This window comes from Saccopteryx leptura, chromosome 5, assembly GCF_036850995.1.
Source record: "Saccopteryx leptura isolate mSacLep1 chromosome 5, mSacLep1_pri_phased_curated, whole genome shotgun sequence".
Lineage (NCBI taxonomy): Eukaryota > Metazoa > Chordata > Mammalia > Chiroptera > Emballonuridae > Saccopteryx > Saccopteryx leptura.
This window is the reverse complement of record NC_089507.1, coordinates 192,643,547-192,654,776: the sequence shown is the minus strand read 5'-3', so window position 1 is coordinate 192,654,776 and position 11,230 is coordinate 192,643,547. Positions and strand designations below refer to the sequence as shown.

Below are 11,230 nucleotides of genomic sequence, written 5' to 3'. Positions count from 1 at the left end.
CCCAGAGGGAAAGCGGATGAGAGGGTGGGGTCAGAGAAGGGCAAGAGATTGGTGAAATTATACACACGTAACACAGGGTTATAGAGAGCAGAAAAGCTAATCCTGGAGGGAAGGGGGTGTTGGGGGGAGAGGGGAAGAGGGATGTATTCGGTGGGACAGTTGAATCTATGTAAACAATAAATTAAAATCAACTAAAAAAATAAGAAACTAGATACACCGACTTTCTAGAACTGCACTTAAAAACATTCCAAAATCAGGAATATTCAGAACAATGATATTCAATCTTTTTTATCTCATGACACACTAGTCTATGTATATGTCGTGTTCCCAAACGTGACTGGTTGTATATGGGTGACAACCGCAAAGATGTGTTCAGTGAGGTACCAATCAGGGCGAATTTTCTTACACAGACCACATGTCACGCTCAGCTGAAGGTCAGTGAATGCAGCATCCTAGACAAAATCATTAATGTCAGGCCAATGGGTTATGGTAGGAAACACTTTTATTCTTTAAAAGAAATTATTTTAAGAAAAAGGAATCAAAACAGTACTTGGTAATCACACTGGCCATTATCAAGTAGTACATGCTATTAGGAAAAAGCAGTTTCTTTTTTTCTGAGCTGCTCTTCACCGATGACCTCATCAATACTGTATCGATGTCAACAGGCCACACGATGAGCGTGTTTTAGTGAGAAGGCTCATGGGCAAGAGTCCTGGGCTAGTTTAAAACACTTCTCTTGGCTGCAGCAGATGACCAAATCATTTGATTATATTTTTTCAGGGCTTAGAAAGACTAACCACCTAATCATGCCAGAGCTCAAAAAACCAGCATTAATAATCACCAAAAAAGGCACTTTGAAATACATTTGACTAGGAGTGACACTAATGCAATGAGAACTGGTCTAAGCCTGCCCTAAATTTTGTCAGTTTGTAGAAATAGTGCATTCTGTCTCTGCATGTATATATATAAATATATATATGTGTGTATATATACCAACATCCTTATACAGCAGGTCCTCGAATAACATTGGTTCATTTTATATCATTTCATGATAACACTGATGAGATGCCGTAAGAATTTAACCCTTATTTATATGAAGTAGCCTATGGTACAACTGGTTTCGATATACATTGTTTTGCTTAAAGTCACAGAATCTACTGACAATGTTAAATGAGGACTTACTGTATAGATTATATGTCTATACATCTGTCTTCATAGGTATCTGGGGAGGGGAAAAAATTGTTCCCTTTAATTGAATAGTACACAAAATACTCTAGTCACTTTGTTTGGAACGAAGAATGAAGATACTGGTAAATTAATGTAAAAATGTACCCTACTAGCCTTTCTATCAACAACAAAAAAGCAATAAAATAAATACTCAACTTTCCTAGGTCTTCACTATTAAAATAAGAAAATCTGGTATCTTAAAAAAGTTTATTCCACTGCAGGGAACAGGGTAAACATTTTTGGTACTGCAAATCTAGCAGACTCACACATCCATATTGCTAAGGTCGCAAAGAGTGGAACGAACAGGGAAATTTCTTCCACAAATTCTTTCCTTTACGTACCCACCAAGTTTTAGCTACGTTGCATTATTCCACTTAGCTTAACACATAAACAAAGTCTTGCATAAATATATTTTTAGGATGTCTAAATTCTCAGGATATCAGCACAAAGTACTGAAAGTACTTAGAGCTTTGTGAAATAAACAGAGCTGGCCATATCTCTGCCCACTGCATACCCTGGGCTTGGGTATTTTGGCTCAAGGTTTTGACAGACCAAACGCATCTGTGTCCGAGGTGAACAAAAAGGCTTACTTATCTTCCCAGAAATGGGTTTAAAGACATGATCTGATTCTTAGGATTAAAAAAACAATTAGTAATGACATTTAAAGTTTAATTACTAACTGTATAATGCCTGAGAACGAAAATCAATGCAACTCTTGAAGGGTTAAGAGTCAGACTCTGGGCATTTCCGTTTTTTAGCTGCTGGCTCTTCAGTGCTGTGTAATTCTAAAGTGCTTGAGTTGGATTTGAGACTGGGGTCTGCTTTAAGAGTATCCATGGCAACAGTGAAGCCTGAGAGAAGGTACCCCCCACCTCCACTCATCAGCAGTTTAGGATGACTTCGATCTGGCAACACCTAGTCAAGACAGAAAGGTAGACAAACGTTTCCTAAGCAGGTAAAGTACGTGCTAACAATACATACACCAGAAATCAGAATTTGAATGGCACAGTCTCTTGAAGATTTAAGTGGACCAATTACTAAGGAGCACCTTCCTTTAAATGACAGTGCTGGTAAAAGTACACAAATTGGTTTAAGTGATTTTCTTTCGAAAAATAAAACTGAAGTTTTTCTCTTAAATCTGAAGCAAATTTCTGGTGGCAAACGGGCAAAGGGTTTGTGCCATGCTCTGGGCCTGTGAGTAGCTTTCTTCCGCTTGGATCCAGGACACTTCCTGGCCAGCAGTCAGCTTAGGACCACGGAGATGTAGCTACTGGACAGACAGCCAGGGGCTCCCTTTCCTATTACCCAACTGACACTGACAAGACTTCTGCTACCAAAGCTAAAGAAGACTGCCACGCAGGGCAGGATCACGCAGGGCTGGAGGTCCTGCATGAGGCAAGACCCGGAGCAGCAGGGCAGGCCTGTGGCATCTCCTCAAGAAGAAACGGGCTGTGAGGACTTCTAGCAGCAGAACACCCCCAGCAGCTGCTCCTCGGGCTCTGCGGCAGCGTTCACTCCCAGGGAGGCCGTGGGCAGCTCCAAGTTGATAACTGTGTATGGCTACCAGGACTGTACCGTTTCTGCCCAGCACAGGGCTCCTTTAATGGGAAGTCCCTGCTCTGGGCTCCCCATGATCCTGGCTGAGGAGCAGCACACAGGGCCTTCCTCCTCTATCCTCTCTCAGCCCACCTGCCTAGGCACCAGACCTACCGCATGGTCTGACGCCTCTCTCCGCCTGATCCTGCTCCCACCTCCCTTATCTTTCTAATTCCAACTGGACATATGGCTTCCCGAGGACCTGAACTGCCAGAGTCCACCAGTAAATCCTGAAAGCCTGCTGAAAAGACAGCCCAGCAGAGAGGGAGGCTCACTTTCTTGGCTTGAGGGTTTTGCTATTGTCAGCTGTTCCCTCCCCAGTGACCTTGAGTAAACACAGCCACAACTGTTTGCATTTTAAATGTCTGGACTGGAGTTGTAGAGTAACAGACCCTGACATAGAGAGATCAGGGCCCTATCTCTGAGTTACAAGCAAGAGACTTTCATCTCTGTGGACAGAAATAGGGGTATGTGTACTTAACAACACCCAGCACTGCTGCAGGGAGCCAGACTCGGAGAGCCCGCTGCAGGAGCACGTACCTGGTAATTTCTGAGCCAGGTTTCAGACAGCCTGAGGTTGATGACCCCTCCTCGCTCCCGCAGTTTTGTGTAGCACTCCAACAAGGGCTAAAGGAAAAAGCAAAGATTTGTCCAGAATTACTTCTAGGGTCATAATTTGAGAACCAACACTGGGACACAAGGATTCCCTGCTATTCCATTTGCGTATTACCTCTTTATACTGACAGTAGACCACAAACGGCCTGGAAGGGGCCACGAAGTCCAGCAAAGACAGCAGCAGGGGGGTGGGGTGGAAACGACTAGCTACAATTAAACTGCAAGAGAGACGTTGGATGTATTATTCTCTATGCCCCCAAAATGGAGCATAGGTTTTAAAATATATTTTAAATGGTCAAGTATTTATTTGCATTACTTACACAAGAGCTTTAAACACAACATCCCCAAAATTCCAAATGAATTCATGAGCTATTATTTTCTAGTAAACACAATCTGAATTATAAGGTCTCATAGTACTTGGCAACGCTAAGTTGCATTTAACATTCTTGATTTTAAAAAATCATCTGGAGCCTGACCTGTGGTGGCGCAGTAGATAAAAGCATTGACCTGGAATGCTGAAGTTGCTGGTTCAAAGTCCTGAGCTTGCCCGGTCAAGGCACATATGAGAAGCAACTCTTATGAGTTGATGCTTCCTGCTCCTCCTCTCTCCCTTTTTCTCTCTTTCTCTTCTCTCTCTAAAATCAGTAAAATCTAAAATAAATAATAAGAAATCATTTGGAAACAAATTGAATATTGGTGCTGGCTTTGCAGGCACCTGAATCTCTTTTTTTTCCTAAAGTGAGAGGCAGGGAGGCGGAGAGACAGACTCCCGCATGTGCCCTGACCAGGATCCACATGGTAAAGCCCATGGGGCAATGCTCTGCCTCTGCCTGTCTGGGGCTGCTGCTCTGTTGCTCAGCAACTGAGCTATTTTAGCGCCTGAGGTGGAGGCCATGGAGCCATCCTCAGCACCTGGGACAAACTTTCTTGAACCATTCAAGTCATGGCTGCAGGAGGGGAAGAAGGGGGTGGAGAAGCAGATGGTTACGTCTCCTGTGTACCTCGACCAGGAATCGAACTTGAGACTTCCACATGCCAGGCCAACACTCTAATGCTAAGCCAACCGGCCGAGGCCTGAATCTCATTCCTTGTTGGGTTTCCTTAGCCCTCACATTAGCCTGCTTCGTATCATTCTGAAGCCTCAGGACCTGTACTTAGGTGGGATGACACAGCCCCAGCTAATGCACTACCGCGGGAGAAATCTCAAACTTCTTTACTCTTTCTGAATCCAGCAAAATTTCCCACCTCCACCAGACACAGCCTCCTTTTTTTAAAAATACCCAAGACAAGACCATCATCTCTGCTCCTGCTAGAATCAAAGCAGACAAGCAGACAGAACGCTGGGCTGTCTGACCGAGCCCACAGCAGCGAGGTGTCGCCCGCCCCTTCCATCAACGCACCCATCTGCATTCCTTTCACTCAGCAGAGCGGCAGCCTCTAAATGTCTTCTCCTCTGCTCTTCTTGTCTTCTCTGCTTCTCTTGAATCTTCGAGAAAAACAAGAAACCAATGTACTGAGGTCATTCAGTCAGGCTTATGGAAACGCTGCTCTGTCAAAAACAGTTCCACAATGTTTATTGACTCAGACTAAATCAACAGGTCGTTTATAAGGAAGCTGAAAACACAAAGAAGCCTACGTTATAAAGCCATCATTAAGCTACCTATATGCAATGTTTCTGAACCATAAGCTCCATCCCACAGATAATATCACACGTGTGTGCCCACCCCCACACACTCCCGCTTTCTTTATAGTTATTATTTTGGGAGCTGACGTGGCAAAGCCAAATCAAATCTCAGTGCTTAAATGAAATTAAGTGAGGTCCTGAGGGGAATATTATGAGGGCAGCAGGGGCTCGTTAACATTCTTACATAATCCTTTTTGCCTCCCCTCTCTTTAGGCTCTTTATACTCTGGCTCGTGAGAGGCAACTTCCATTGCGTCCTGTACTTTGGGGTGGTGGCTCTCTGGGACCTCTGCTGTGCTGTCCTCGTTCTCTTGTTCTGAAGCCTGTTTTTCCTCCGGCATGCCGTTCCTCTCTTCGGCCGAAGCACTGTCTTTTGGCTCTGAAGATAACATCTCGGCAGAAAATGTTCCGTTTAGGAGACTGTCCACTTTGTTGAGGGGGAATTCATAAAGACCACTGAGGAAAGATTTGGGAAATCCAAAACATGCTGTGGCTGCCCGAACTGGTCCGCCTCCAGGGTACAGCTGAATAATGGAGCCAAAACCTGAACACAGGAAAGAAACACACATCTCTTGATTAAGGTGCGTCTCTAGATTTTGCATATCCTCAGGGTGTAGACCAGTGGTCGGCTCGTAGCCGCATGCGGCTCTTTGGCCAGCTTAGGAGAACCCTAACTAAGTTAATAACAATGTACCTACCTATATAATTTAAGTTTAAAAAATTTGGCTCTCAAAAGAAATTTCAATCGTTGTACTGTTGATATTTGGCTCTGCTGACTAATGAGTTTGCCGACCACTGTGCTAGACAATGAGACTGAAGGTCTCTCTACTTGAAGTCTGTTCAGAGGCTGACAGGTGACGCAGCTCCTCTGGGAGTCTGGAGTCTAAGAGCACTCCCGAAGGATGTAATATAATTCCAAAACAGATAAACAGGAAGTCTTAAACAAACTTACTCCCACTTGACACTACAGCAAAACCCTCTGATTGTACAAAACTGGGTGTCACATGATTGGTGACTGCTTCTCAGCTTTGCCCCAGTCCAGTGCCATTACTTCCAAACAAGATAATTGAAAGTTATTTTCTATGGGGTAAGGAAAAGGGCAGGAAAATCAGGCTGTGTTGTAGCTTCCAGAAGAGAACACATCACTAGTATTTTTCCCACTCTATTCAGGCCAATAAAGTGAGCACCAGCTATGCAAGTTTACTGAAATCATCGCCCTGGCTGTCAGCTAGCCACAGGCTTGAGAACCATCCCCACCGCGAGTGAAGCTGAGAATGACAACTGCCATCTGGGGGTGCCAACTCGGCCGGGAGACATGGCCTGTGCAGGAAGGTCCCGCAGACGAGAGCCATGCAGGCCAGGTCACTTCCATCACCTCACAGTAATTCACCCTCACTTTCCATGAGACTCCTTATTTTTTAGACTCCTCTATTCAAAATCACCAACTTGAAAATGTTCAAACTCACCTCCCATTCGTTCCATCACTGCACCCAGGACTAAGCCTGCACACGTTTCCATCACAATCATCTTATTGCCAGCCCGAATATTTCCCAGTGTCAACATCTGGGCGAGTGTATCATAGCGCATGTGGCTGAGGGAGAAAGAAGGATTCGTTCATTCTCAGCGAAGCAAGGCCTGCTATTTCAATCATTATTTTTCAAGTTTTTGCTGGTTTCATAAAAAGTATGCTGATAAGATTATCGATTGCTTTGGAGGCAACAGTAGAAAGAACTTACAATTTATGAGGTAGGAGGACACTTTATGCAGGTGAGCGAGTTTTTCATTTTACTTAAAATCATGACTTTCTTAAAGATAAATTTTCCCCCAATTATATTTTTGAAAGGAAACAAAGCGTACTTAATTTTTCCAGGTTCTCTGGCATAATACATAATTGAAAGGATGCGGGTGGATGGTTTTACAACAGTGACAATGGCTTCGTATCTGGGGACAGAAAGAAACACATCAATTTTTAAAAACTGTCTTAAAAATACTTCACTTTTAATAAAATTTTTATTTTTGTTTTTTTAATGTACAAAAAGATTTAACGTGCCCATCCCTTGCAAACAAAAACTTACTTCTTTTTCTTCTTTTTTATATATTTATCTTGAGCAAATTCGGTCTTGTCTCGGAATGTTGTACTATTTTCAATTAACTGCTGAACTATTTCCTATGAGAAAAGGAGCAAGCAGATGTCCTGAAATTTTCTTTTCATAGAATAGATCACTTCAAAGGTCTCTTACCCCAGAATGTATCCAAAGGTCTGATTCTCCAGCCCTTTTCCACAGAAGTCCAAATGGATGAACTTTGTAGTTTTTTTACTTTATCTAGAATTTGTATTAAAATACAAGTACTTTATAACTCTATTTAAACTAAAATAAAAGAACAGAGATATACAGTAAAAAAAGAAGAGAAGTAAAGGAAACTCATTCTTGAAGACACTTGCTGAAAATATTACTAAAAGTCAAGTGAAGCTCTAATATGCACTAAGGTATTACATTTTCTAATATTAGTAATGTCATTCTCTTACATTCCTGCATATAAGAAATAAAATTTTTGATGAGTTGCATGTACATTCCAAGCTACTTCTAATAAGGATCTAGTATTTTACATTTTACCTTAGGTAAAATCTGCTTTAAAAAACCAAGGAATTTCCTAAATACCAAACAAAAACAAAATACAATATCCTTTGAATATTACCTCTCCTTTAATGCCCTTGTCCTTTAAAGCTTTTATGTCATCTTGAGTAAGTTTCTGAGATTTCCCATCATCAACTATATTTCGATTATCAGTGCCCGCTTCTTTGGTCTCTAAGGAAGGAAATTGCTTTATGACATTTATGATCTGAAATTATCTGGAAATCTTGCTTCTTCTAAGCTCATATCCACATACAGCCCATCAGTCACTCAAGTTTGGCCTTCCAGTTCCCCTGGAATGTACATGCAAATTGGCCTTCCAAGTTCCAGCCCAGGCCAGTACCACTCTAATTCTTCCCACTCCTACTTTTGCCCCTTACAATCACCTGGACTCCAGAGTTCTCTTTAAAACGCAAACTGGCTCCTCTATTCTGATGTAAGAAACCACACAGAGGCTTCCTATAGCTCTGAATACAATCCAAAGACAACCAGCAAGGTTATGCATGATCTGGCCCCTGGCTACCTTTTTCTGGCCCCATTTCCTGACTCTTATACTTAACCATACTGCCCTTCTTCCTGTTCCTAAGCCTCTAGGCACGGCCCCACTTGCAGGGCTGTTGGTACTTGCTGCTCTCTCTGCCTGCAATGCTCTTATGACAGATGTGAGTGGCTGGATCCTCTCCATCACTCATCACCGCCAAGGCTTGCCTGGTCCAATCAGCCTCCAACACCCCCCCCTTGTCTTTTCACCTTCATAGCATGCATCAGCATCTCATTAACTGCTATAATCACAATGACTAACCATCCTGGAACATATGTGGAACTTAAAAAATATGAATGTTAATTTAAAAGTATTTAACTAACTGGTTTGAACCAGAACTTAAATAGTATCTTAATTATTTAATTTTAATAATTACTTAAGGATACTGATTTTACTAATAAGATATTTTTAAGCACATTTATTTGAACGAATATTTAAGTACTTAACTTTAATAATAACACCTAAAATCATGGGCCTTCACTATAAGCAAGACACTAGTAAGGACTTTCTATGTGTTATAAGATTGAATGCAACAGCTAAAATCACGGGGCCTTCAGTATAAGTAAGGCATTACTAAGAACTTGCTATGTGTCATAAGACTGAATAATCGCTACAGTCCAGGCATTAAATGTTTATGGCCCCATTTTACAGATGAGGATATAAACTTAGAGAAATCAAATAATTTGCGTAAGGTTACAAGTTAAGTAATGAAACTGCTACTTAAACCTAGCCAGCTGAATTAAAGCCAGACCTCGTATCCTTCACCCAATACATTAACTATCACAAAGCTGTTACTCAGCTTCAGGGCACTGAAAGGGCTCTGCGTTTGTTTCTACACCGAAGCAGCAAGCATTCATGGGATTAAATGTCTGGCCCAGGGTCAGAGGCAGTTAATGATGGGCTGGAGAATCCAAGTATCTCAAAGCCAAAGGTAGATCTTGCCTCATTCCACCAAGCTACAGCTCTTAGATTATGAGTTTAGGTCTCCTTGGAGACAGGTTGGCTAGCACTTCAGAATTCACCAGGGCTGGCAGGTTTCCGACTAGCCAGCTGGAGAGCACCTATTTCATACATGCAAAGTAGTGCACCTGAAGTAGTCTCTTCCTTTTTCTTCAGAGGCTGAAGACTTCCTCCACTGGTCACTTCAAATGTGGTTCCGTAACTATGGCCAATGACGTTATCCAGATAGAACCACTGTTTTTCAAAAGTTACTTTTCTGGGGAAGAAAATACAATCAATTAGCTGAACCTCATTTGCATTCCATATAGAAAAGATATGTTCAGTCTACAACTCTAGTTATTTCAAAACTGGTCTACACAAAGGGTAAAACTACAGCATTCACTCTGAACGTGAACTGACAAATGAACTGGAGAGAATCGGGTTGGCGCAGAGACACAACATAAATAAAGATGCCACAAAAACAATGAATTTGGAATAAGAAACAAGGACAAACATTCCTCTTCTGAGGCACTGGTCTGACTCCAAATAGCACTGACAGGTTGTCCAACTCACGGCCCAATGACACCTGTTTCACTTAAATACCAGTCAACAGTTTGATTCACAAAGTAAATTAATTCATCTGAACTGAGCACTTATCACATACAGTCCACTAGCTGTTCTCTCGACACTGCATTGAACTTACTTCTTTGCCAAAAGTACTATAACCCCACTAAAAAGAAAGCTTGGTTGTACGTTTCAGATAATTAAGCAAAACATTCCAATACAATTTCACTATTAATAAGGAACTGGGACTTAACAACCTCACCATCCCTGCTCAAGTTACCAAAATTCCCTCTTTTCTAATACTAAATCAGAATGAAAATTAATCGGTAGGTTCACAAACCAAATCCAATTTCAAGTTCTGAGACTTTGAGCAAACTGCTTTTGGACAATTTAATTTTTTCCAAACCTCGCATCCCTGGTGTAAAATTTGGAATCCTAGAATGATCACATTCTGTGGTAAGTTATTCAGTGTGAACAGGTAGTCCCTTTAGATAGAGAGAAGAGCCCAGAAGACCACACAAGGTCGGAGAGGTTTCAGTTTTGTGGAATAAATCCTGGCTGAGGGATTAGGGAGGAAGAAAGGTCTATGTGGAGGTGGAGGGCTGAGAGGCAGGCATGAGATCAGAAGGTGAAGGTTGGGTTCTGTGAAAAAAACAGGAGATACCTCAAGAACCAAGGGGAGGAACCTCAGGACAGAAGGTGGGTGAGTGTGGAGAGGAGGGGGCAACCGGGCACTAGAGGGCCAAGAATGGGTAAGGAACTCTGCGGAAAGACTGGGGAGGATGCTGAAGGCAGAGGGCCAGGTATGAAATCATGGAAGGGGGACTCTGCAAAAGGACAGGAGGGGTAGGGGAGACCCCCAGGGCGAAGATGGGATCCTGGGGGAAAAGGCCTCTGTGGGAAAATCCAAGAGGAGATAACTAGAGAAGAATGCTGGAGATCCAGAGAGCCAAGAATTGGGACCCTGATGGGAGGGATATGTGTTGAAGATCTGAAAGAAAGGATATCTAGAAGGTGGGGCGTCAGACCCTTAAGGTCGGCGATCGAACTCACTTTCTCCGCTGAACTTGCACTGCTTTGAATACATCTTCCCGTTTCAGCACCACGAAGTCGCCGTCACGGATGCGGTGGTCCCCGGGATGCTGTGGCTGTGGGCCCAGCTGCTCCCCTGAGCCCTCCATGACGATCAGCGGGCCTCCCGATTCCGCAGCCTCTCTCCAGCTCCCTGCGTTCCGCCCCTCGTCCTGAGCGGTGGCTGTAGCCAACTTCAGTTCCCACAAACCGAGAGGACTCAGAACGCTCCGACCGGCACCGCCCCCACGTGCTGAGCACCGCTTCCGCTTTCTGGTCCGAGCCTCGGGACAGCTTCCGGAGCCTCCAGTCTTCCGTCTGGCTGAACTCTCTGATTGGCTGCACTCCGTCCCGCCCCTCC

General features: G+C 43.2%; 1 protein-coding gene across 2 annotated transcripts; it reads right to left on the bottom strand.

Moving 5' to 3' along the window:
• Nucleotides 1-484: 484 nt before the first annotated feature.
• TRMT6 (tRNA methyltransferase 6 non-catalytic subunit) lies at nt 485-11,137 on the bottom strand. 2 transcript variants are annotated; one of them, XM_066387212.1, is made up of 11 exons: nt 10,852-11,137; nt 9,384-9,511; nt 7,819-7,928; nt 7,197-7,288; nt 6,979-7,062; nt 6,588-6,712; nt 5,307-5,665; nt 4,839-4,924; nt 3,554-3,656; nt 3,364-3,450; nt 485-2,142 (listed from the first exon to the last, which is right to left on the bottom strand). In XM_066387212.1, exons 1-11 carry the CDS (start codon nt 10,977-10,979, stop codon nt 1,951-1,953), a joined length of 1,494 nt encoding a protein of 497 aa, XP_066243309.1. In that variant the 5' UTR covers nt 10,980-11,137; the 3' UTR covers nt 485-1,950. The 2 variants fall into 2 exon arrangements, with proteins under 2 accessions (XP_066243309.1, XP_066243311.1); XM_066387214.1 differs by lacking the exons at nt 7,819-7,928; nt 10,852-11,137.
• Nucleotides 11,138-11,230: the final 93 nt, after the last annotated feature.